The sequence below is a fragment of the Phascolarctos cinereus genome, unplaced genomic scaffold (assembly GCF_003287225.1).
Source record: "Phascolarctos cinereus isolate Bilbo 61053 unplaced genomic scaffold, phaCin_HiC Scaffold_4;HRSCAF=312, whole genome shotgun sequence".
Lineage (NCBI taxonomy): Eukaryota > Metazoa > Chordata > Mammalia > Diprotodontia > Phascolarctidae > Phascolarctos > Phascolarctos cinereus.
Window position 1 is genome coordinate 223,241,020 of NW_027555847.1, and position 26,317 is coordinate 223,267,336.

Genomic DNA, 26,317 nt, shown 5'->3' on the forward strand with positions numbered 1-26,317 from the left:
AATTAATTTACTTATATCATTACATATATAGTGAATTCTCACTAGCTTCTTGGATCAACCTATTACTGCCATATATGTAGAACAGCAATTTAAAAAAACCAAAACTTGAATCATCTTTTCCTTATTAATGTAGATGTACTGTCACACGTTCTTCTTGAGACTTCTGGATTTCCTTTAAATTATAAGATAGATATCCTATTAGTTCTGAGACAGTTTAGCAGACATACCTAGAAATATAGATGACCATTTGAAGCCTTTGATTTCTGTGATTCTCTGTTCTTACCCACTAAAAACAAGGCATGTGAGAGGTCTGGAGCCTTTGGGGAATGAGGCTGACACGAGACAACCTTCTATTATGCCAATGATGAGGGCATTTGGTATCTGGATCACCATAAAAATTAACTTAGTTTCTATTGCTTTCAGTCACATAGCCTTCTGACCCTCCAGGAGACAGCCCTGAGACTTTCATACTAGTTTGACAAAATTTTCTTAGTATTTTGCTTGTTCTTTGCTACAATTTAAGCCTATTACTTCTTGTTCTGTGTTCATTGACTAATGAAAATAATTGGTCCCTGTCTTCTTTGTACTAGCCCTTCACCTATTTGTCATGTCTAGCTGCTTTGGCCTGTTTTAATAGATGGGAAAAGCTTCCTTAGGCTGAAGTTGTCAACTATAGAATAAACATAAAACCGTCACAGAACTAGACTGCAGGCATGTAGTTCAATAATAAAATTTCTGTGATGTTGCTTGGTTATATCAGAGATTGCACATTTCTGTATTTAATGGGATTATTGCTCTTAAAAGGCTTTTCTGTAATGGCGTCAGCAGAGTTGAGTGCTGAAGTACTGGTGGCTTTATTCCAGAAAGCCCTGAAGTGAGTGTGCCCTGCACAAGGCAGAGACATGTCAAAGTTTACGGTATTAAAAAAATCTGTGCATAAATGAATCTCCTTGGAAGCATTCCTGAATAATCCCACTATCATTTGTGTGTTTGCAAGCATGTAATACCGACAAGATAGCAGCAGGAGGGAAGAATAAAATAAAAATAAATACTTTGTCTTTGTTACTCTAGCTGTAGTAAGTAGCTAGGCTTTGTGTGCAGTTATAAAATATTTATAATAATGGTGAGGGTGTCTCTTTGAGAGAAGCAGTTGGGTTATGTCCTTCAAAAAAAAATCTACCATTTACTTCCTTGTAAAAGATTGTCATATGCCGTTTGCAACACATCCCACCAGCAAAAATATGATCATCCTGCCACTTCATATATTAATTGTGACCTTTTCAGTCATCCTGTTAATTTTACACAAACACCCTGAGCAACTGGTCAGTTTGTACCCATCAGTTGGGCTGGGGAGGAAATCAAGTCAGTCGCAAAGATTTTGATTTTGTACTTTGATGATATGCAATGAGCAATTGTAGAAAGTGAACTGAGAGGAAGAAAGACATGTATGGTTCACCTTAAAACTCAAAGGATTCAATTGTATTTTTACAATCCTCTTTAGCAGCAAGAGCAGAATTCTAGAAAGAGTCAACTGAACATTCAGTTGGGGAGGGCTGCTTGGGCAAGTGAAATGAACCTGTTCTAAGAGTACCTGCTTGTCATGTATATGTTAATGAAATTTAAACAGCTTTGAATATGAGCCAGGATATTACTTTTCCTCTATTTTCTTTTCAAAAGCTAACTTTGTCATAAAATCTGTTCCTTTTTCTTCTCCCAGAAAGGTTACTCTTTCTAAAAATTATTTCGTTGTTTTCAATGAAATTTTATTTTTCTATTAGCATATTATAAAAATCTCTTGTATTTATCTCCTACAGTTCCCTTATTTTTTTTTACTATAAAGCTGTAAAATCACAGATCCTTCACATATTTATATTTATAAACATTTAGATGGTAAATTATCCAGATCTTTTTTTTATCCTTCCACCTATGACCAAGCTATTATTATATTAGCACCTCTTTCCTCCTTTGGTCCATATGACCAAGCTGTTATTATATTAGCACCTCCTTCCATCTTTAGTCTATATCTCCAAGCTATTATTATATTAGCACCTTAGTTTGAGGGTATGAAGGGAAAGAAATGAAACAAAGAGGCTCGAATTCATCAAGGTGCACTCACTGAGGAGAGAGACTGATTTGTGGCCTTACATGCTAGCACGATGCCTACTCCATTCTTCTAGACTGGACTTGTGATTTCATCCACTCAGTGAGGAACTCCCTAACTTATGCAGATCCTCACCTCTTTAACTTACTGTCTCAGGGAGCTTTTCCTCCCCAAGGACGGTGATGGGTTAAATGACTTACCCAGGGTCACTCAACTAGTATGTGTCAGAGGTGGGATTTTAAACTCAGGTCTTTCTGACCAAGACCAGCTCTCTATTCACTATGCCGTGTGCTTACGGAAATGTTTGTGGAAGTGAGAAGAATTGAATTTCACAAATTTGCAGCAATACTTTGGTCATTTTTTCTGAGCTTTTTTTTTTCAAAAAGAGCAATAAAAAAGCCACCATTGAATGTGACCTTAGAGATTATCTTGTCCATTATATAACCTCCAAAGACAGGAAGTGCCTGTGTGACCAGGGCCACACATCTAGTAAGTGATAGAACAGAGAGTCAGACCCAGATGTCCTCACTCCAATCTGTTTTCCAATTACTGCTGTATTTTATGTTCTGCTATATGCTTTTTGCAATCCTGTCTGCAAGTACAAATGCCTTGACTGGGACTTTAAGTGGAAATTTTAATGAATGAGATGAAGTGGTAAACTGATCTACATATTTCCTCATTTATCTGTCATTTGGGCCACTCTATGCCAAGACACTTCCCCCTCCTGTTCTACCACATAATTCAGACTTGTCAATATTGTTGAAATGGACTTCAAACCCTCTTGGGAAGTTGCTTTGGCTTTTTTCACATGGATCAACCCATAGTCCAATGACGGAATGTCATACTAGTGGGTTTCAAAAACTGATGAAGTATGAAGCATAAATACAGGGCAACAAATTAAATAAAAATATTTTCATTTTTGCCAGTCACAGAATAATAATGCTTCATTTGCAAGTCACTCCATTATTTGGTCTACTTATTTCTTCTGTGTTGATTAGCATATTGTAAGCAGGCACTGTACAGCTTGTTTCCTTGAGGGCAAAAAATGAAACAGACTCATTGAACCCTCATGTTGTTGAAGAGCTGATTGCTTTTTATTAAATACCATATTTTGTCCTGTCAAACATTTCTCAAAAAGTGTAAAGACCCCTTAACAAAAGGGTTGAAAGAATATCCCCAGATAAACCTGGCTTTCTATGTCGACACCAGACAAATATCTCATCTCTCTTCCCTCTTCCAGCCTTCATTTCATTCCATTTCCGATCTTCAGTTTCATCAGGAAGCTTGTCTGTCCATCATGTCTCTGCTCTTTCCTTAACTGTTTGCTTCTAACCATGAACCTTTGTGATTTCCCTGTCTCTCATCATGCTTCACCCTCATGCCAAGCCGCATTCTCCAGGCACATAAGTAAGTTCCTGGATATAAATTGAGTACTTTTGGAAAACAGCAGTGAGGCTTTTAGAACATTAAGATATTACACAGTCAAGTTGTTATTTAGCTACAATTCAGGTGGCTTTTTTTGTTATTGATTTTGTTTCTGGCCTGTTATTTCATTGGTGTGGAGAACTCCCTGGTGTGGAAGTTATCTCTATCAGTGCTGACCAATGAGTTCTCATCTTAGAGAGCTGCTTGGTGCCCTGGAGAGGTACAGTAATCTGCCTGTGATCATAAACTAGTCTGGGTCAGAGGCACGACTCCTTGGTCTTCCTGACTTTAAGACTGACCATTTATACATTAAACAATTCTGCCTCTTACTACATGTGTGCCACTCTTGAGCAATAACAGTTGTGATTCTGAAAAGTTGTGTGTCAATTAATTTTTATAAATCAAATCATAGCCCTGAGAAAAACTAAAACAACAAAAACTGTATGCTGTTATTATGCAACTAGATGACACAGTGGATTGATTGCTGGACCTGGAGTCAGAAAAACCCAAGTTCAAATCCAGCCTCAGACACTTACTAGCTTTGTAATCCTGGCAAGGCACTTAATGCTGTTTGCCTCAGTTTCTTCTTCTATAAAATGGAGATAATAACAGTACCTACCTTCTAGGGTTGTTGTGAAGATCAAATAAGGTGATAACTCTAAAGTGCTTAGCACAGTGCCTGGCTATGGTAAGCACCATATAAATGTTAGCTATTATTATTGTTATCATTAATATTATTATTTTAAGTGGACTAGAGGGACCTTACTGTCAAGTAACCCTATAAAGACTTTTTTTTATTGCAAGTAGAGGCTCTTCATTTCCTATATTTTATTGACTTCTGTTTCCATGACCATTTTTGTAAAAGTGGAAGATAGCTGTATTTAGATCCCTAAAAGATTTTTAAAAGCACTAGACTTTGTCAGAAAACCTGAGTTTGAAGTCTCTTTTCTCCAGCTGAGTAACCTAGAGCAAATCACTTAAATTCTTTGAACCTCAGTTTCCAAAATGAGACATTTGTAAAGCCTTCTTCAAAATGCTACATAAATACTAGCTATTATTATTATTATTATCATAAAATAGCAAATACAAAGGACTTTGTAACTGATTTAAAGTGTTATACAAAAGTGTTGCTATTAATATTAATAAATGGATGCTAACTATTTAAAACAGTATTAATTAATTAATAGAAAAGCAATTTCTTCAATTAATAATGCCTTAGTCTGAAAGAGTTCATGCACTCTCAAAATCACATTCATTTCCAGGGCCACTCTGCCTCTAGAATCACTAGAAAGGGACATAAATTGTTGCTTGGACCCCAACATGAAGGGATCTATATAGTTAGCCTCTTTTTATATTTGTGCCCCATATTTCAGAGTCCAAACAGGAAAATGTTAGTCAAAGTTATTTATGGCAATACCCTGATAAAAATCATGTCTGGAATTTTTGTTACTAAGTCATTGTATTTACTAGACAAGTCACATTTAAAAAGCTGTAATTTTTCTGCAGCTGTAAAACAGGATAAAATACCAATTTTGTTTAGCCTTGAGCATATAATCTTAGTGGGATCAGTTTATAAATCCTTTATCAGTCAAGAAGGATACCAGGAGTTAGCTTCTTGGGTTTCAGTGATTTAAAAAATTTTTTTTTTACCTCAATCTTTGTACATTTCTAATAAAATAGATAATATTTTATTTTGTACAATTCCAATAAAATAGATAGCACAATAATAATAATAGAAAAAACTCCAGTGAAATCCCTTTACCAGTCCACATATTTGTTCTAATTTGTTCTTGCCTGCTGTTCTTTTCTTTTCTACCTGTAGGTATCGCTTGGCAGGCCTACCTGGCGAGTATCAGCACAGGAACATTACCAGCCCAGAGATTAACTATTGCCTGGTGAAAGACTTGATCATCTGGACCCAATATGAAATCCAAGTGGCAGCTTATAATGGGGCTGGTCTGGGAACATTTAGCAGAGCAGTTACAGAATATACATTACAAGGAGGTGAGCTTGATTCCCCACCAAAATGTAATCTTAGACTTTTTTCTTTACATAAAGTCAATGTGATGTCAGAATTTGCTAGTGTCAATTAAAGCTTAGGTCTGGTACAAGTTCTAAGAGAGGAATGTGAATATTTGAATTCAATTTAATAAATATTTGCCAAGAGGGTAAAGAGAGTATTTCTGATGGGTATTTGTTGTATAGTTACCTGTCCCCAAACTATAGAAGTCAAATGAGGCCAATGGCAATGGCAATTTTCTAGCACCTACTATGTGCCAGGTACTATTCTAAGCTCTGGGCATACAAAAAAAGAAAAATAGTCCCTGGCCTCAAGAAGCTCATAGTTGAATGGAGGAGAAAACATGCAAACAACCATGTACAAATAAGATATAGGCAGAATAAATGGAAGATAATCTCAGGGGAAAGGCATTAGCATTAAAGAGGAATTAGGAAAGACTCCATGCAAAAGGTAGGATTTTGGCTGAGGCTTGGACAAAGACAGGGAGGTGAACAGGCATAGGTGAGGAAGGAGAACATTCCAGGAATGGGGAAAAATCAGCAAAAATGGAGAGTTAGGAGATAAAGCATCTTATTTGTGGAACAGCAAGGTGGCCAGTGTGACTGGATCATGAAGTACATGAAAGAAGAGTAAAGTGTAAAAATCCTAGAAGGGAGCTAGGTTGTGAGGGCTTTGAAAGTCAAAAAGGAGATTTACATTTGACCATATTGATAATAGGGAGCCACTGGAAATTATTGAATAGGGAAGTGACATGAATTGTTTTGATTCAAACAAAAAGTATCCCAATTGCCATATATAAGAGAAGCATGATTGGACAGCAATTTGTCTACAAATTTGATTTGAGAGTCTTCATAGGCTGCAAGCTCAATATGAGCCAGCAATGTGATGGTAGCAGCCCTAAAAACTAATGCAGTCTTAGACTCCTGTCTTCCAAGAATATGGAAGTACTGGTCACTGTACAGAATACATACAGAGCGTTATGTTTAGTTCTGGGTCACATGATTCAATCAGGACAACGAAGAGCTGGCAAGTGTTCTGAGGAGGGCCACCAAGATGGTGTAGGGCTCTGAGTCCATGTCATATATGAATCAGTTGGAAGAACCAGGGAAGGTTTAGCCTAGAGAAGAGTAAACTCAGTGAGGCCATGATAGCTGTCAAATATTTGAAGGGTTGTCATGTAGAAGGGAGATTAGACTTACTCTTTTTAGCCCAAGTGGGCAAAAGTGGAAGAATTGGTGGAAGTTACAGAGAGGGAAAGTTAGAGGTAAATTTAGGCTTTATGTGAGTACAGAAGTTCTAACAATTAGAGCTGATCAAAAACAGAATAGGCTGCCTTGGGAGGCAGTGGTTTCCCCTTTGTTGGAAGTCTTCAGGCAGAAGCTGAATGACCACCCCTTGTATATGCTGTAGCAGAGATCCTCTGGGGTTTGGGCTGGATTAGTCTGAGGTCCTTTCCAACTCTTAATTCTCTGCTCATGTGATTCTCTCATTTTAAGGGTGGAAGAGGAACTTGCTCAGGAATCCCTCTCTGAATTCTTTTGCAAAAAGAACAATCTTTCTCTAATTAATTTTTTTGACAGTCTTACTTTCATTTGTTTCTACTTATTCAGGATCTCTTACATTTCTCTCCCCTTCTCTATTTCCATTATCACAACACTGTTCCTATTGCAATAATCCCTTAACTGGTCTTTTTATCTTCCACACACTCCCCATACCAATTCATTCTTCCCATTCCTGTGAGATTAGTCTCTGTCTGTCTCTGTCTCTGTCTCTCTGTCTCTCTGTCTCTCTCTCTCTGTCTCTCTCTCTCTGTCTCTCTCTCTCTCTCTCTCTCTCTCTCTCTCTCTCTCTCTCTCTCTTTCTCTCCCTCTTTATACATATATATATACATATATATGTAGTATGTGTATATAGATATACATATATCTATACCCACACATGTTTATGTTTTGTATCAGCTTTTTGCTCAAAACCCTTCAGTAGTTCCATATAATCTACAATATAAAATACAAAGTCTTTAGCCCTTCAGAGTTTGATGCTGATACTACTTTTCCAGCCTTATATGATACAACCCACTTCCATAAAGTAGACTATTTGGCTTCCGCAATATATATCCCATGGTTTCTCACTTTACTTTCTTTCCTCATACCAGCCTTTGTGCCTAGAATGCACTCCATTCTTCTTTACCTATTGAAATCAAGCCCAGCTCAACTGTTTCCTCTTCTATGCAACCTTCTTTATTCTCCTTTGGGCAGGAGAGCTCCCCATTCATAGACAACTCCAAACTGCAGATAGCATTTTATTTACACATTTTTATTTTCTGTCATAGCTATTTATGTGTCTCTATATTAGATTGTAAACTCCTTGGAAGTAGGAGTCATGTTTTACTTGATCTTTGAATCTCCCCTGATACCCATAGTGTTTAAGGCATGTTTAGTGATGGAATGACTTTATCAGGTTTGCTTACAGTGGCGTTATTGTTCTGCATATCTGTTGTTGGTCAGTAACATATGTATCTTACATAACATAGATGATAGTATGTAGTTCACCATGGATGTGCTTTGTTTTTATTGCAATTCTCTGTCTCTCTTATTTCTTTTTTTAAATTCACAGTCGTCACTAGAGCCAAATAAGGCTAAAAAAAAGTCCTAAGCAGAACCTTATGAAATCTATAAAAATGAAATGTGTCAAGACTCACCTCAAACATTTGAAGACTTCCTTAGTAGTAAATTTCTTTACTGTTGTCTAAAATATTTTGGTCTTGGATGTAGAAATAAATAAGTTAACTGGGCCCTAGGAATTTTTGCTTATATATTAATTTCACTGTACTGATGTTAACAGGGATAAGATAAGCTTTCTGTTCACATAACTTTATGTAAATTACAGTCACCCAAATCCTTGCCCGGAGAATTTATTTTCACAGAGAATCAGAAATTAGTTTTATTTTGTGATTTGTATTCTCTTCTGATTCACAGGTGTGATTTTATTTGTTTGAGCATTTTACTACAGTAGCCTGACCTTTCTCAAATAATAGGGTTTCTAACTGCCCACTTCTTTCCCCAAACCATGCCTCAGACCTAATGTTCCTTGATATTACATGCTGTTATTATCATCCTTTATTGATTGGCTGTCTGTTGTCCTATATAAGTCTATAAAGTCTCCCGTATAAATTGAGTGTTGTCAGTTCTGCATTCAGATTGACTAGCAAAAGTATTCAAAATGCAAGCTAATCCATGAGGAACTGTTCCTCCTCAAGCAGTTCTTAATTACTGTTTTGAAATGGGAAATAGCTGAAAACCTGAATGATTCTGTGTAGTTAGTCTGATTCAGGAAAGAAAAAAAAAAGAATGAAATGAAATTTAGAAACAGCCTAAATGACTCTAGCATGGTTATTAATAATATTGTATTGATATTAACTATGCTTATTACATATATTCAAAGTGCACTGGAGTCCTATATAGCACTATCTCCAGGGTCCTGGCTGTGGGACAGCCATATACTAACCTTTATTCGTTGATTTATATACCTTATCTTTTCTGAACTTCACAACCATTGGAGGTGGGTGCTATTATTTCCCCCACTTCATAGATGAGAAAACTGAAACCCAGAGAAGTTAAATGACTTGCTCAGGATCACACAGCTAGTTGAGTGTCTGAGGTAGGATTTGAACACAGAGTTGTTTTGCTTTTGTTTTTTTCTGATGCCAACCCTCTATACATTTTGTTAAGCTGTAGATAAGACTGTTTCATAATGAACTCATTTGGAATTTGAGTGAATCATTGAAGTAGGTGTGCTGGCTTAGGATCTGAAATAGTGACTAAACTGGAATCTAAGGGTTTTTTTTTAATCCATTTGCTAAATGGATTAAACTGGACTAATACCAAAATGTTATTAAGCAAAATTATTTTTTTCTTTGCTCTAAAGTTATTAAAATGGTGGAGAAACGATCTTGTCTGAAGTAAGGCTTAATATGAAGACCAACTTGCTGAAAATTCCATTAAGGAACTAACCTAGCCTGAGCTCAGAAGGGTCCAGTCCATATTTATTGCCTTCCTCTAGGGTCTCGGATAGAACTGTAGTGCCAGAACTGGTGGGGACCCTAGAGGTCATCTAGTCCAGCTACTCCCTGAGTGACTAAAAGATGAAGAGAGGAAGGACAGGATCTGGGAGATTCTGCTTCCTGCTAGAATATTTCAGCAGGTTGAGAGATAAGTTTCTATAAGACTTGGATTGTGGATTAGGTGGCTGGTGTCACTTCCTGTGATCTACAGAACTCTAGGTTGAAACACTAAGGAATCAGAATGGGGATAGGGAGAAAGATGGGATTGGGAGAAAAAGAGGAAGAGGAATGGGAATGGGGATAGGGATGAAATAGGAAGAAGAAGAGGGAGAGGAAAAGCAAGAAGGCAAAAGAGGGAGAGGACAGGAAAGGAATAAGGAGAGAGATAAAGAGGGGGATAGGAAAGAGGATAGGAAGAAGAAGAGGAGGGGTATAGGGAAAGGGAAAGAAAAAAGTATGGGGAAGGGAGGGAAGGTGGGGAGCAGAGATGGATGGGAATGGGCAGGGGAATATGGAGAGGGAAGGGGAGAAAGTGAGGCATTAGCTTTGTGATTGCAGTGGTATAGGGAACTCCTACGAGATAAACTTCTTCTAACTAGGCAACTGAGCACTTTTTCTGCATCTTAGAGTTTTAAGGAATTGCCTAGAATATTGAAGAGTTAAGTGATTTCTTGCCTAGGATCCCAGTCAATATGGTGAGAAGTAGGATTCAAACCCCAATTTTTCTGGTTTTAAGGCTTACCCTCTATCCACTACACCCCACTACCATCAACAGAATACTAGATTTAATTCTTGGCATACTTAAAGGTACTTTAATTCCTTTGGCCACTTGTCCCCCAAAACTGATGGACTTTACCACACTTGTAAACTCATGGTTGCTGAAAATGCCAGAAACTGAAACAAAATCTTATAAAAACCATTAACCCAGCAGAACCGTGGATCAAGCCTTGAGTTCCAGTCTCACCTCACATTTTTACTACCTGCCTGATCTTTGGCAAATCATGTAACTTCATTGGCCCTCAGTTTCCTCATATTAAAAATGAAGGAGACGGGGCAGCGAGGTAGCATAGTGAATAGAGCACTGGCCTTGGAGTCAGGAGTACCTGCATTCAAATCCGACCTTAGACACATGACACTCACTAACTGCGTGACCATGGTCAAGTCACTTAACTCCATTGCCTAGCCAAAAAAATAAATAAATAAAGGAGTGGATTAGATGATATCTGGGGTCCCTTCCATCTATGTGATGCTGATCCTCCCACTTTTCCCCAAGTCTCTCTACAACTCCACCTCAATGTTTCCCCACCTTGTTCTTTGTAACATCATTATACTCATATCTTTTGTTCTATCCTGATAATAAGTCAGTGATGTTGTCCTAAATTTATCCTATTTAAAACAGTATCTCAAACCCAAGTAAAACTTTTCATTTAAACACATAGACCCACCAGACTAAAAGGAAAAAATGCTAAAGTTCCTGAAATAATCTCCAATTTGAATCTGCCCTTTATTGAATTCCTTTTATAATGAAGTCCCAGTAATTTATTATTTCACTATTCCAGATATATTAATTTGAACCTTGAATCCTTTCCTAAAGAATTATTTTAATCCCTTTGTGTTTTGAGGAAAGTAATTGACCAAAATTTCATCTTAATAATATGGAGATTTGAAACTCATCAGCTCTACTATTAAAGCATCTGAGGATGCTTTTCTGAAGTTTAAGTGTGGAAACTAGTAGAAAGGAGGGAGTTGTGAGTCTGTACGCATCTTAAGCAGACTACTGCTGGGCCTCAATTTATTTATGTGTATAATGAGGGTGTTGGACTAAATGGACTTCCTTTTCATGTGTGATCCTGTAATTCTGAGGAAGCTAGACTAATAGCAAACTGTCATGAGAATTAGGAGTGGGGAAGTAAAAAGTAATGAGACATTTCACGGAACTTAATCTTATTACTTGATAGGCATCCCCTAAATACTACTATCAGTTTATATCTTTTGTGTTGCAAATAAAAGAAAAATAAACATCTTTACCTTTATTTAGAAGATAAAATTGGCAAAATGTAATATATCTGTATGAATAAATACAAATCCTGATTTAAAAAAAAATCATCAGCCAATCCTTATCAAATCATATCAACAGATAATTATAAGGCATTCACTATGCTTTGCTGGGAACTGTGGTGTCCCCATACCATGTCTCCAAGGGGACCTTACCATTCATTTGGGGAGGCAAAAGAAACACACAAAAAGACAAATAACATTACAATGTAAATAATAATTCAAGACATTGAAAGAACAGATGTTCAAGGCAATTCTCAATTACCAAATGAACTATATGGGTAATTATTGCTTTAGGCTTACAGAGGAAGGGGCTAAAATGATCAGAAAAGAAAATATGGATGAGATGAACTATGAATTGGTAAAGAATGGCTAGGATTTGGAAAGACTGAGACAAGGCTTTTCTAGGTATTTGGGAGTGCATGAGCTAAAGCAGAGTGGTGGCAAAGGGGCAAAGAATCATCTGATTTGCTATAGCACAGGGTTCCAGAAGATGACAAGTTGAGATGAGACTAGAAAGGTAAATAGTGAATAGATTAAGGAAAGCTTTGAATAGCAGACTGAGAAACTCATATTTTATTTAGCAGGCAATAGGATGACATAAAAGGATTCTGAGCAATGGAATGACATAATCAAAGCAGTGCTTAGGAAGACTTGTCTGGTAGGCAAGTATAGGACAAAATTAGATGAGGGAAGAGGCAAGACAAGGAGAGAGAAATTGGAAGGCCAATATTTCAGCATTCTAGGCAAGAAGCTGCTATGTACATGGACTTGAGGGCTACACAGGGATAATGGAAAGGAAGAGCCATCTTTTAAAAACTTGAATCATTGATCTAGACATAGAAAGGACTTCAAAGGTCAACAAATGCATCACCCTCATTTTACAGATGAGGAAAATGAGGCCGACCAGGGAGTTGTTGATTTATCCAAGTTCACACAAGTAATGAGAACCACAGGCAGGATCTAAACCCAGGTCTTCTGAATCCAGAGTTGGTCCTTCTCCCTGCCTCCATGATTTCTTTTGTTTTAAAATCATCTTCATTTCCAAATATGTTCCCACTCTCAGAGATGCAACCAGAGGGACATAATCAATGAGAGATTATGAAAGAAGACTTGAGGAATATTAATGATGGAGTAGATAAACTTAGACCAAAGATCCAGGAGAAGAAAATGCACATAAAGCCCATTTCCTCTTGAGGAATCTAGAGTGGAATGGCCCCCTCCACTCTAGCTAAATGATATCCTGAAAGAGAAAGTTTAGTATAATGTACTTGGGCCTAGTGGAAGAGTCAGTTTATCTAATGCAGGTGAGACTTTGACTTCTAGTGAGTGAGGAGCTGGCCTATAATCTTTATATTTTAAACTACTTAAGTTTCTGTGTTCCCTACTATTGCTGAACGTGCATCCTTATCTGCATCATGGTTTTTCCAGCTGTGTCTCATTTTCCCTGATTGTGCCTTTCAGGGATTAATGCAAGGTTTTTGCATAAAGATTTTCTTTTGGACATGTGAACTAAGTTCCCTACCAGATTTTTTCATTAGTTTCCAGTGTACATGGTCTTAATATGTGCGCTTTTACTCTGTGAATAAAGGATACTCAAAATATTTCTGCTTTTACATGCATGGACATTTTATGTATGTGGTCATCTTTTTTCCTTTTTTTTTTTTAAATCATGTATGTAGGTAGTCTCTCCTTTCTGACTTCAGTCAGCAATAATTCTTTCTGAGAATCTCACTATAGAGGGAGGCATTTTCCATTCTTTTTTGAGAAGAGTTGCGCTTTTCCTCATGAACATTTTAAGTTCTGTTTAATCCTATGGATAAGTCTAAGTGCCACTGGGAGTGGGAGTGGGATGGGGCAGGGAACTGTCCCTTGCCTTGGTAGAGATCAGCCAGTGAACTTGTGCTGTTTCAGTTGAACCAGAGCTTACCTTTGTAATAGGTCTGAATTCTAACAAAGTTTCATATGGCTCTTCAAGGACACAAGTTCCCAATCTGAAGCTGCACTGTTGGAATACTGTGTTGGGGCTCCTGGATATGTCTTTGTGGAGGAAGTGGTTTTTTTTTTTAACCACAGCATTAATCACAGTGCTCTCTCAGAATTGCTTGGTGTCATTGACCTCATTTCATGTCTCCTGGATTTAGCTGGTGTAAAGAATGGAATATGGCCCCATGGATGGCAGGAACACATGCCTGAAGAACAGGAGGCCTTGGCTTAGTGATGCCTTCCTCTCTGGGTTGCAGTTGCATTGTGTTCATCATTACAGTTTTCATTAACCTCACACTCAACTAAATTGTAGGTGAACCAAATGAAAGAAGAGTATTAATTCTGTCCTTGAATTTTTTTTTTCTGAGATGGAATGAAAATCAAAAAGGGAGCACCAAGAAAAAAATAATATAAAGGAATAAGATATGTAGAGAAAAGCTTTTGGGACTGGAGAGGGTGATAATGGTCAAGGAACCTTGAGGGAGAGAAGTAGAAATTAGATTTTGAATTTTTAAAAATAGAATTGATCCATTGAGAAAGAAATTTAGAAAGTAAGTTAGGAAGGGGAAAGGAAGAAGGAGTTACATGATTAATTTGTGAAGGAATGATAAAGAATACGGAATGTAAAAGAGGTATATGTATGGTCCAAGGGTCATCAAACTATGACCCACAGGTGAAATATAGCCTGCTGCTTGTTTTTATATGTCCCCGAGCTAAGAATGGTATTTATGTCTTTAAATAAAGTTCTATTTTACTTAAAAATTGAAAAAATAAGCTAAGGACCCATACAAAAACAGGCAAGGAGAAGGATTTGACCTGTGAGCCGTAGTTTGCCAACCCTGGACTATAATCAGTGAACTATCACTAATAAGTTCCTTTTATGTGCTAAGCACTGTGCTGGAAGCTGGGGGACACAGTGACAAAAAATGGAACTCTGTGTGTGTATGTTCATATGTATGTGTGTGTTTGTGTATATGTACATATGTATATGGGCAGCAAGGCAGTGCAGCAGATAGAGTACTGGGCCTAGAGTCAGCAGTACTCTTCTTGGGTTCAAATCCTGCCTCAGATACTTCCTAGGTGTGTGACCCTGGGCAAGCCATTTAACCCTGTTTGCCTTAGTTCCTCATCTGTAAAATGAGCTGAAGAAGGAAATAAAAAACTACTCCAGTATCTTTGCCAAGAAAACTCCAAATAGGTTCACGAAGAGTTGGACATGACTGAAGTGACTCAACAAAAACAAATGTGTGTATTACATATACTTTGTATACATGCACATATATGTAAATATATCTATATCTATATCTATATATATCTATATATATGCTGTGCTATATATGTAAATATATATATACATATATATGCATATACACACACACACACACACACTGTGCTATATAATATGCTATGTACTTTGGAAGTTGGGAATTGATTGTGAAATGTGGGAGACACTAGCACAGGATCACTCAGCATGACATGCCTGCATAAAAGAAGGCACTGTGCTCTGTGAGCGAAGCAGAATTGTAGTAGCTCAAAAGAAATGAAAGATGTACAAATGTAGAGACATCTCCACTCCAGATCTTCATGTGGACTATTTGTGCCTGACCTGTGGTAGAGCCTTCGGAGCTCATATTGGTCTGATCAGCCACAGCTGGACACACTGCATCTTGATGTCTTTTTAGTCCTCTGCGAGACAAAAGGACAACAATTAACCTAGTATATACTGTAAAACAACTAACCTAGCATGTATAATGTATAACAACTAACCTAGTATATACTGTATATAGTATACACATTTTATATGTACATATATATAATATACATATGCATATAGTATGTATATATGTAAAAACACATTTGTGTTAAAATTGTAAATGAGCACTGGATTTCAAGGCAAAAGACCTAGTCCTTGCTCTGCCACTTTTACCTCTGTAATTTTGGATAATTCAAGACTTTTTTTTATTTTTGCGAGGCAGCTGGGGTTAAGTGACTTGCCCAGGGTCAGACAGCTAGTAAGTGTCAAGTGTCTGGTCTGAGGCCGGATTTGAACTCAGGTCCTCCTGACTCCAGGGCCAGTGCTCTATCCACTGAGCTCCCTAGCTGCCCCTCAAGACTTCTTTAAGTCCCTCTCCACATAGGATCATAGACCTAGAGCTGGAAAGGAGTTTAGAGAACATCTATTCCAACCCTCCCATTTTACAGGTGAGGAAACTGAGGTCCAGTGGAGTTAAATGACTTGTCGAAGGCCACCCAAGTGATAAACATTTCAAGTGGGATTTGAACCAAAGCCTTTTCCCTATAAAGTCAGTGTTTTATTTCATTTTGTTTTCCACTAACCATAGCACTATCATAAGACTCAAATGAGAGAATATATGTGAGAATGAATTGAAAATGGTGGACTCCAAGCAAAAGTTACACATTATTTTTGTACTTACTATATGGAAATGTTTCTAGAATCATAGACTTATAGAGTCTGAAGGGAACTCAGCAACAATCTAGTTTTACCTTTACTGGAAACATCAATGCTCTCTACAACTGCTTGAAGACCTCCAGTGATAGAGAATTTACTGCCACCCCAGGAAGACCACTTTGATTAGTTATAATTATTGTTATTTTTTCTCTTGCTATTGAGCTAAAGTGTGTTTCACTATTACTTTCATTATTAGTCCTATTTACATAGCTGGATCACCAACCTGACAGCATAAATGGCTCTGAATGCCTTTTGTGTGTTTCCAGAAGTCAAATCCCCCCCTTAAAAAGTTAAATTGCCTTGAGTGCAAGTCCTTGACACATGCTCTGAAGTCAGTTCCCAAAAAGAAATTCCAAACATATCTAGCAACCCCTCTAGGATACCTTTCCTCTGCTCAACCTTACACTCACAAGCTTACAGGTTGGCTCCTCAGGGGAGTGAATGCTATCTTGGTTTCTATGATTTTACTGTAAGTCTGCACTCTCAAAACCATAGCTTGAGTTCCCACCAATGGGCTCACTTTTAATAGTCAGCCAGTAGACACAATTAACTCAAAGCAAAGGCACTTATTAAGAAGGAATGGCAATTATAAAACATTCCCCCATAATCCTGAGGAGCACTCTACCACAAAAACCACACCAATGAGAAGAGTGAGTATAGATAAAAGAATACACTAGTAGTGAGACACACATAGGGATTATATGTGTCTAACGCAACTCACATCTCTGGTACTGGAGGACCCTGATGTCCTTTTTCTTCCTTTGATGACCTCACATTATCCTCTGCCCCCTCAGTTTCAGTGGCTCTGCTGGAAGGGGTCCTTATCTGGGTTTCCTGGCCTTGTTGCTCTCTGAAGCTCAACTCCCAACTGCTAGGACCAAGCCTCTTTTAAATCCATAATTGTCTTCACTGCTGCCATAGACTCACACCCATTCATGCTGCTTCCTCTCCCCAGCTTTCTGTGTTTGTATATCTCTCTCTGTTCCCTACTGGACAGGGTCACTCCTACTAGCTGCTCTGTTGCAAAATACTATGGTTAATAGGGGAGGGTGGGAAGAAGACAAAGAGATCCCTTCCCCTGCTCTTTAGTAAAGACACAGTGGTCACATTCCATATAGCTAATTCTTACCTCTCCTGCCTAACTGCCTCCAAGACTGGAAGGTTTCAATTTTTTTTAAATTTACATTTACATGCATTTATTTTCTCTTCCTCTCACTTTATCCCCTACCGCCACTGAGAAGTTGGAAGAAAAAAACACCATCCTTGTAACCTTTTACCTAGTCAAACAAAATAAATTCCCACAATGGCCATGTTCAAAAATTTATGTCTCATTCTCCATATATAATCTATCATCTCTGTCAGAAGGTGGAGAACATTCTTCATCATTAGTACTTAGGAATCCATGGTTGGTCTTTGTATTAATCAAAGTTCTTAAGTTTTTCAGAGTTGTTCATTTTTTACATTGTTGTTATTTTAATAATTATCTCCTGGTCTGCTCACTTCACTCTGCATCGTCTCATGTAAGTCTTCCTAAGTTTTTCTGAAACCATTCCTTCTTCCATTTCTTACAGTACCATAGCATTCTATTCCATTCATATGCCATTATTTGAGCAACTTTTCCCCAGATGATGATTATCCCCTTATCTTCCAGTTTTTTGCTACTACAAAAAGAGCTATTGCAAGTGTGTGTGTGTGTGTGTGTGTGTGTGTGTGTGTGTGTGTGTATTCTTTTCCTCTTTCTTTGCTTTGTTTGGTAAATAGGACTACACGTGTTATTTCTGGGTCAAAGGGGTATGCACAGTTTAGTATGGAATGGTTCTTAATTGCTTTCCTAAATATTTCATAGCTTCACTAACAATGATTTTAGGTTCCTGTTTTTCTATAGTCCCTCCAACATTTGCCATTTTCTTTTTTTTTTTTTTGGTCAATTGTGTCAATCTGATAGGAGTGAGGTAAAACCTCAAAGTGGTTTTAATTGGCTTTTCTACAATTTTTAATTATTTTGAAGCATTTTATATGACTATTTTCCCCTTGAAAACTACCTGTTCATATTCTTTATATTTCAATTGGGGAGTGGCTCTTATTCTTATAAATTTGAATCAGTTCCCTGTAAATCTTGAAATGAGACCTTTATAGAGAAACTTTCTGCAAAGCCTTTCCCCCCCTAGTTTCATGTTTCCCTTCTAATCTTAACATAATTGGTTTTACTGTGAACATTTAGTTTTTTAAATACCACCAGCCGTATGGCCAATCTTTAACCACCTAATAACCGGCCTCCCTTCTAATCTATCAGAAGAACTTTTTTATACTTCTTAAAGAGGTAATCAAGCAGTAGAGTTCTCTTCAGATTATATTTTAAAGCTTTAACACTTTGTCTATCTGTAATGTGCTGCTTAATTTCAATGATTATATCTGCTGGGCTGAGGGATGGTCTGGAAAGGGGATCATCTCCCCCAACTACACATATTTTAATTAATGGCAACATTGCTAAAATAACATTCTAAGGTGCTTTAGATGTCTTAAGTTTTGGTAGACTCCGGTCCATTCAGCTAAAGCACAGGTCTGACTGTGTCATCTCACTTTTACAGTCAATTCCAGTGGCTCCTTATCACCTTCAGGTTCAGATATAAAATTCTCTTTTTGGCATTCGAAGCCCTTCACAACCTGGCCCCTTCCTACCTTTCCAGTTTTCATATACCTTACTCACTCCCCAACTGCCCACCATTACATACTCTGCGATCTAGTGACTCTGTCCTCTTTGCTGCTTCTCTCACAGGACACTGCACATCTCTATTTAAGGCATTTTCACTGGTTATTCCCAAAGCCTGGTACTCTCTCCCTCCTCATCTCTACCACTTGGCTTCCCTGGTTTCCTTCAGTTCTCAGCTAAAATCACACCTTCTAGAGGAAGCCTTTCCTGATCTCTTCTAATGCCAGTGCCTTCCCTCTGAGATTACCTCCAGTTTATCCTGTATGTATCTTATTTATGCATCATTGTTTTCATATTGTCTTCTCAATTAGTACCATGAGCTCCTTGGCAGCAGAGACTATCTTTTTTCCTTTCTTTGTATTCTCAGCACTTTGCACAGTGTCTGACACATAGTAGGCTCATAATAAATGCTTATTGACTGACTGACTTTAAAAGTTTGTTTTATTCTTTTATAATCAAACCTTATATGTCAATGTAGTATTTAATATGGCCCTAGACTTTGTTTACAATACAATATTCCTTGTTGCAGCACCAATACCTGTGAGGAAGTAGCCTGGCTATCTTGACCCAGAGACTGATGTCATAGGACCTCTTTTAGCCTCTGGGCTCCTAAACCCTGGAAAAGCTTGGGGAGCAGCTAAGTCTTTGTAGTCTAATGTTCTAGTTGAGAGGATTTTAAGTATGACAGAGCCATTAGCAACTACCTTAGAAAACTCCTGGGGGACTGATTAGATTCTTCAGGACAAGAAAAGGGCAATTAGAGTACTTGTCTTTGAAAAGGAGAAATATAATAACTCAAAATTAATACTTTGTCAACGTAACCTGGAAAAATATTGGAACATATCTAAAAAATAATTTTGCAAACTACTAGGTCCCAGGGAATAATGCAAAAATAGACATGCATTTGAGAAAAATAAATTCTGTCGGATCAGTTCATTTTTCAGGAGTGGTGAGCCAATATTTCAGGGAAGTGAGATCTAATTTGTCAATGAATTTAGAAAGGCTTTTGATTTTGTTCTACATGAGATATTTATTGGGGTACAGAGAAAACATGATGGAATTGATACTATTGTTAGATGAGGAAGCAACTTGTTAAAGAGTCTTTCTCAAAGAACTTATTAATGATTCAGAGTGAGAGGACTGAAGGACAAATGCATTTTGGACCTAATTCATTGTCAGGCATGGAAAAAAGAATAAATACAAATATACTTCTACCATCTTGATGTGTAGTCCCAACCCTCCATTATGTTTCCAATGGCTTGTTTTCTTAGATTGCAATTATTTTGGTAGTCTCTGATTTATTTCTTCCAGTGAAAATCCAAGAGGGAAGATAAGAGAATTTTGTCTGTGTTTTATTCAGTAGAGTATGATACTTACATCTGAATTAATTTGGTTTTGTACCTTCCTTTCATTTGTCACAAATCTTATTTTTCTTTTAGGCCTTAATTCCTATTGAGACTTATTAAAAATGGATGGTTTATCTATTTTGGTTCTTCATATGTTTTAAATACCAGCTCACCCATCTACAAGCATACAGTAATTATTTCATATATACCCCTCCTTACTTTTTCTTAATTCCTTCTCCATCCCTCCTGTCGCCCATTATCTTGTCTACCAACCCCATTTAACAGTTTTTATTCACAGTGCCTCTGTGACCTTTTCTGCTAAAGGCATTTTAAAATGCGACATATTAACTTACAATCAAGCAGGAAACTTCTCATACATTTCTAGCCAAGTGAACTTTGCAGGAGTGAGTGGAAAGGTTGTTTCTGTCATGATGGCTGTGGCCTAAAATTCTAACATGTCTAGAACCTGAGCTCCATTTTCAAATATCCAAGGTGGTTGTCCCCAAATTAAATGGAAAATAACAAAATTACTCAGGTAATTTTTTCTAAAAATTTCCTGACATCAGTATACTTTGCATTTCTTGTAGTTGAAAAACATGGAAAGTATAAGTTATACATAACTAAATCCTACAAATAATTAGAAAGTTTTTCATTTCACCTCCAGTAACTTTCTAATCATTTGGAAAGGAAGAATTATTAGTTTGAATCCATCAGTGACTTCAATCTGATACAAGTTTTTAAAAATAAATTTTATTTTTAATTCTGAACTTAACAACAAAAAAGAAATGTGTTCCTACATACAAAATAGAACACAAAAAGAAATTATGCTTGAAACCACAATCTCTATTTTATACAGCTTGCTTTTTTTTAAAAAAAGTCTATAATAAATTCAACATGTTATTTTCAAAGCTGTCCTGCTTATCCGTGTTTCCTTTTGAACTTCTTTCTGTGCATTTTAAAACATACTTCAATGACCCTCTTTTTTCTTTAGCAGCGCTATTGCTAGTTCGCATCTCCCTCCCTTCAAATCTCCTCAAAAACATGCCCAATTTTAAAAAAAGAAGAAAAGAAAATATAACCTCTGTAACAAAACAAGTAGAGTCAAGCAAAAGAAATCTACGTTTACCATGTTTTTTATCTTATTAATTTATTTTGATTTATTAACAATCACTTCCATATGCTTTTGAGTTTAAAATTTTTCTCCCCCTTCCTCCACACCACCCTCCCCAAGATGGCGTGCAATCTGATATAAGCTATACATTCACATTCCTATTAAACATATTTTCATGTTAGTGGTGTTGTAAGTAAAAATTAAAACCAATAGGAGGAACCATTAGAAAAAGGAAACAAACTCAACAGAAGAGAAAAAAAAATGATAGCGATTCAACTTCCATAATTCTTTCTTTGGATGTGGACAGCATTTTCCATATTCACAGTTATGATTACTATCTGTCTTTTTCTCCATCCTTTTTTTCATCCTGTTTATGCTTTTCTTTCTCCTTTCTCCTTCCCCCCCAACTAGTGTTTTGCTTTTGACCACTGCTTCCTTCAGTCCCTCCTCCTTTCTATTATCCCTTTCCCTTTTCTTCCCCTTTACCCTTACTGCTTCTTCCCTCCTTTCTATCCTCCCTCCCTTTTCTTTCCCCTTTTCCCTCCTACTGCCTATAGGGCATGTTAGATTTCTATACCTAACTGATTATGTTATTCCCTTCTTAAGCCAAATCTGATGAGAGTAAGGTTCAAACAATGCTCACCCCCCTCCCTTCTTTCCCTCTGCTATAATAGGATTTTCTGTCTTTTCCTGTAATGTAATTTACCCTTGTCTGCCTTCTGCTTTTTCAGTACATTTTCTAAAATCAGACTAATCCACTTGCTTGGATCCACTTAACCCACTTGATTAGAATTTTTTTTTTTATCATTACATCAAAGTCAACTAATATCCACCCCCTTTATGTATACTCCTTTAACATGGTATAATAACAATACAGTTCTCAAGAGTTGCAAGTGTCATCTTCCCTTGTAGGGATGTAAACAGTCTGCCCTTATTAACAACATAATGTACTTTCTGTCCTATTTACCTTTTTATGTCTCTCTTAAATCTTGTACTTGAAGACCAAATATTTTGTTGAGCTCTGGTCTTTTTATGAGGAAGTCCCCTATTTTGTTGAACATCCATCTCCTCCCTTGAAAAATGATGCTCATTTTTGCTGGGTAGTTGATCCTTGGCTGTAATCCAAGTTCCTTTGCCTTACAGAATATCATGTTCCATGCCCGTCAGTCTTTTAATGTAGAAACTGCAAGGCCCTGTGTAATCCTGACTGTGGTTCCATGATATTTAAATTGTTTCTTTCTGGCTGATTGCAGCACCTTCTCTTTCATCTAGTAATTTTGGAATTTTGCTATTATATCCCTTGGCATTGTCAATTTGAGATCTCTTTCAGGTGGTCAGCGATGTATTCTTTCTATGGTTATTTTACCTTCTGGTTCTAGGACTTCAGGGCAGTTTTCCTTTATGATTTCCTGAAAGATACTGTCCAGGCTCTTTTTTTCATCATGATTTTCAGGTAGTCCAATAATTTTTAAATTGTGCCTCCTGGATCGATTTTCCAGGTCGGTTGTTTTACCAATGAGGTATTTTACGTTTTCATCTATTTTTTCATTTTTTTTGTTTCTGTTTGACTGATTCTTGCTCTCTCATAGAGTCATTAGTTTCCATTTGTCCAATTCTAGTTTTTAACAGATTGTTTTCTTCTGTTAGTTTTTGTACTTCCTTCTCCAATTAGCCAATTGTATTTTTAAGGGCTTTGTTTTCTTCAGTGTACTTTTTTTCCACTTGGCCATATTTTTTAAGGACTCTTCTACCACTGTCATTAGACTTTTAAAATCCTTCTTGAGTTCTTCTAAGAAGGCTTTTTGGGCTTTTGATGTTGCAGATGTGGGTTTGTTGACAATGTTGTCCTCTTCAGAATTTCTGTCTTGATCTTTGCTCTTCTCATAATATGAATCTATGGTACATTTCTTTTTTACTCATGTTTTCTTTATTCCCAGGCCTTTAAAGAGATTGAGCTCTCCTGCTGGGGAACAGAGGGTACTGACCCAAGCTTCTTGTGTTGGGAGCCTAGGTCTTGGTCCCTGGCTTTGTATGCAATGTTGGCAATTGGAGGCTGTAGGGTTCTGGCAGCTTACCTCATGTTGGGCTGGAATCAGCAAGGCTAGAACTTTCTGGCAATTCTAGATTGCCTGCTTTTCCTTTCCTTTAGCTTTCTTCAGCTCCTTTTAGGTGGGTGCTGCAGGGTGTTTATCTGCCTGAGGCCCCTTGCAATGCTGCCTCCTTCCTTTCTACTAAAGCACTGCGAGATTCCTTTGCAGTAGAGAGCTGAGGCACCTTGTGGTTTTCTGAGCTGATTTCCACCGGTTCCCCTGCCCTCACTGAGGCATTCAGAGGTCCAGGTGTTGGTGTTTGCCTGCTCTACCACCTGGACTGAGAACGGTTTGCTGGGCTGCTGCACTGCTGTTCCCCTGTCTTTCTTCTAGTTCAGCTGTTCCAGGGTTGTTGTTTTTTTTTTTTGTGGGGCGATATTTTCTGGATTTTCAGAGGTTGATAGGGGAGGGTGAGAGCGACTACCTTTTTACTCTGCCATCTTGGCTCCCAGAAGCAGAAGTCCCTACATTTACCATGTTTAAAAGTATATATATATATATCTTTCTGTACTGTGAGCCCATCACCTGACTGTTAGGAGGTAGGGAACATGTTTCGTAATTTTCATTATTGGTCCTCTAGCGTTGTGATTGAAAACTGCATTGATCAGAGTTCTTACATCTTTCAAAGCTGGCTTTTTTTTACAATAATTTTGTTACTGTATAAATTGTTCACTTGGCTCTTCTCATTTTATTCCATGTGATGCAAATTTAGTGTGAGGGTCACAAATTTTTGTTCAAAACTGCCCAGATATTTATGGAAAGCTATAACTTCATCACAGAAGGATTGAATGGGAAATTGCCAGAGAAGGCGAGGGTGTAATGCTCTATACCATTAGAATACAAACATTGAATATTTTTTGGTTCTGCACTAAAATAAGCCATCATACATTAGCAAACGTATTCTATCCATCTCTTCAATGCATTCATTAAGATGCAGATGTTGATTTTCTATGAAGGTCTAAAGGTAAATTATGCCATAAATCATCATTTTGAGCACAGCAAGATTTTTATTTTTTCTGGTCATGTTTCTTGATCATTTTTCTTTGTGTAACAGGTATTTTTGTGTTATCATGATTTATTCTGGTTTCAGAACATTAACTTCTAATGAAAAAGAAATATTTCTTATTTAAAAAGAAATATAAAAAAACCATTTGGTTATCCAAATTTCTAAAACATTGGTAAAAAGTCCCTAAATGTTTACTTGGGCTTTGAAAGATTTCCTAGATTAAGTATTATAAATGAGAACTCTTTTTCCTCTTGGGAAATTCTTGTTGTGGCAAAAATGACATTGAGCAAAAATCACATGCCTTAATTGTGAAAGACTTCCTAGGCTTCAGCTTCTACCTGTGGAATAGGGCAATAGTCTACATCCTATGCTATTTCCTAAAGTAGCACAGAAAAGAGCTGAACAAGAAGCAGAAATAGCATAGATGCATCATTAGGTATGCTCTTAAATCTAACAATATAATAACTTACAAAAATGTGGCTTGCTGTTTTCCACTCTGTACAAGATTGTTTCCAGATTCCAGGTGCAGTCTACATAAGCAGTTGGCATAATTTCTTTATTTTTTTCCTGGACCTTTAATTTCATCTGTGTGGAATACTGGTATGGAAACTCTCTCCAGTCAAGATGGACAACTCATTTGTAATTTATAAACTTAGAATACTGCGTGGGGCACTGAGAGGTCAAGGGACTTGCTCATAGCTACATAGCCAGTAGGTATTAGAGACAAGACTGCACCCCAAGGCTGGCCTCTGTTCACTACACCAAGCTACATCTATTTGAAAATAGCTTAAAATTTGGATATAATTTAGAAATAGAGATTCTAAGATTGGATTTCTCATTCATTTTTTACTAAAATGGCAATAATCCAGTTGCAGAAGCATAGCTACTGTATTAAAAATTACCTTTAGTCTATACCCCAGAAGGCATCCTTTGAAATACAGAATATATCATAGTCTCCTACCCACAACCTGAAGGTTAAACACTACTAATTCAATAGGAATTCTGCGATATAGATTTACTCCTTGTGCCAGAGAGAAGGGAAGTGATTGTGTTGGTATCACAACACATATACACACATAAACCTTCAGTGATCCCCCCATTTCTTACCAAATAAAGTAAAAATCCCAGTCTTGGTATTCAACGTTCTCCTTAATATTTTTTTTGTTTTTGCTTTTTTTGATGAGGCAATCAGGGTTAAGTGACTTGCCCAGGGTCACACAGCTAGTAAGTGTCAAGTGTCTGAGGCCAGATTTGAACTCAGGTCCTCCTGACTCCAAAGCTGGAGCTCTAGCCACTGTGCCACCTAGCTGACCCTCTTAATCTTGCTCTAAAACCTACATTCCCAACTTACCTCACATTTCTCCATGTGTTTTCTACATTCCAGCAAATCTAGATTGCTCTTTATACTTGATTTAAGTATGACCTTTTCCAGTCACCATGTCTTTGCTCACACTGACCCCATGCTTGGGATGCCCTTCATCATGTATTAAATAGTTCTTCCCTTCTTTTAAAACTCAACTTAAGGACTGCCCTGACCATAAATCATTTTCTGTTTATCCCTTAATTAAAATCCTCTCTCCAGTTTTTCATAGCACATTATCTGGTCCTTAAACTTTTTTTTTTTATCAAACACATTTATCCATGCCTTTTACCCATCTTAAACTGTAAACTCTTTGAGAGCAGGGTCTGTGCTTATATCTATCTTTGTATCCCTAGTGCCTAGCATAATATCTTGTACATACAGGCATTTGTTAAGTATTAGCTCAATTGAATTCAATCACATTGAAAAGTGCTAAACTTGAAAATGTCTAGAGGAATTGAAAAGCCACATGTAGTTACAGGCTTCCATTGCAAATCAATGTCTCTTGCTACAAAGTTCAGGCATAGATCAACGCTCGATGGGATGAAGGCAACAATTGCACTGTAGGAAAGGGACT

The 26,317-nt window shown here is 37.3% G+C and overlaps 1 protein-coding gene across 1 annotated transcript in view; it reads left to right on the top strand.

The window, feature by feature from the left end:
• Positions 1-26,317, top strand: part of SDK1 (sidekick cell adhesion molecule 1) — a 1,163,851-nt gene that overhangs the window by 877,218 nt on the left and 260,316 nt on the right. The window contains 1 exon segment of the mRNA XM_078152930.1: positions 5,349-5,530. Coding sequence (XP_078009056.1) covers positions 5,349-5,530 — 182 coding nt within the window.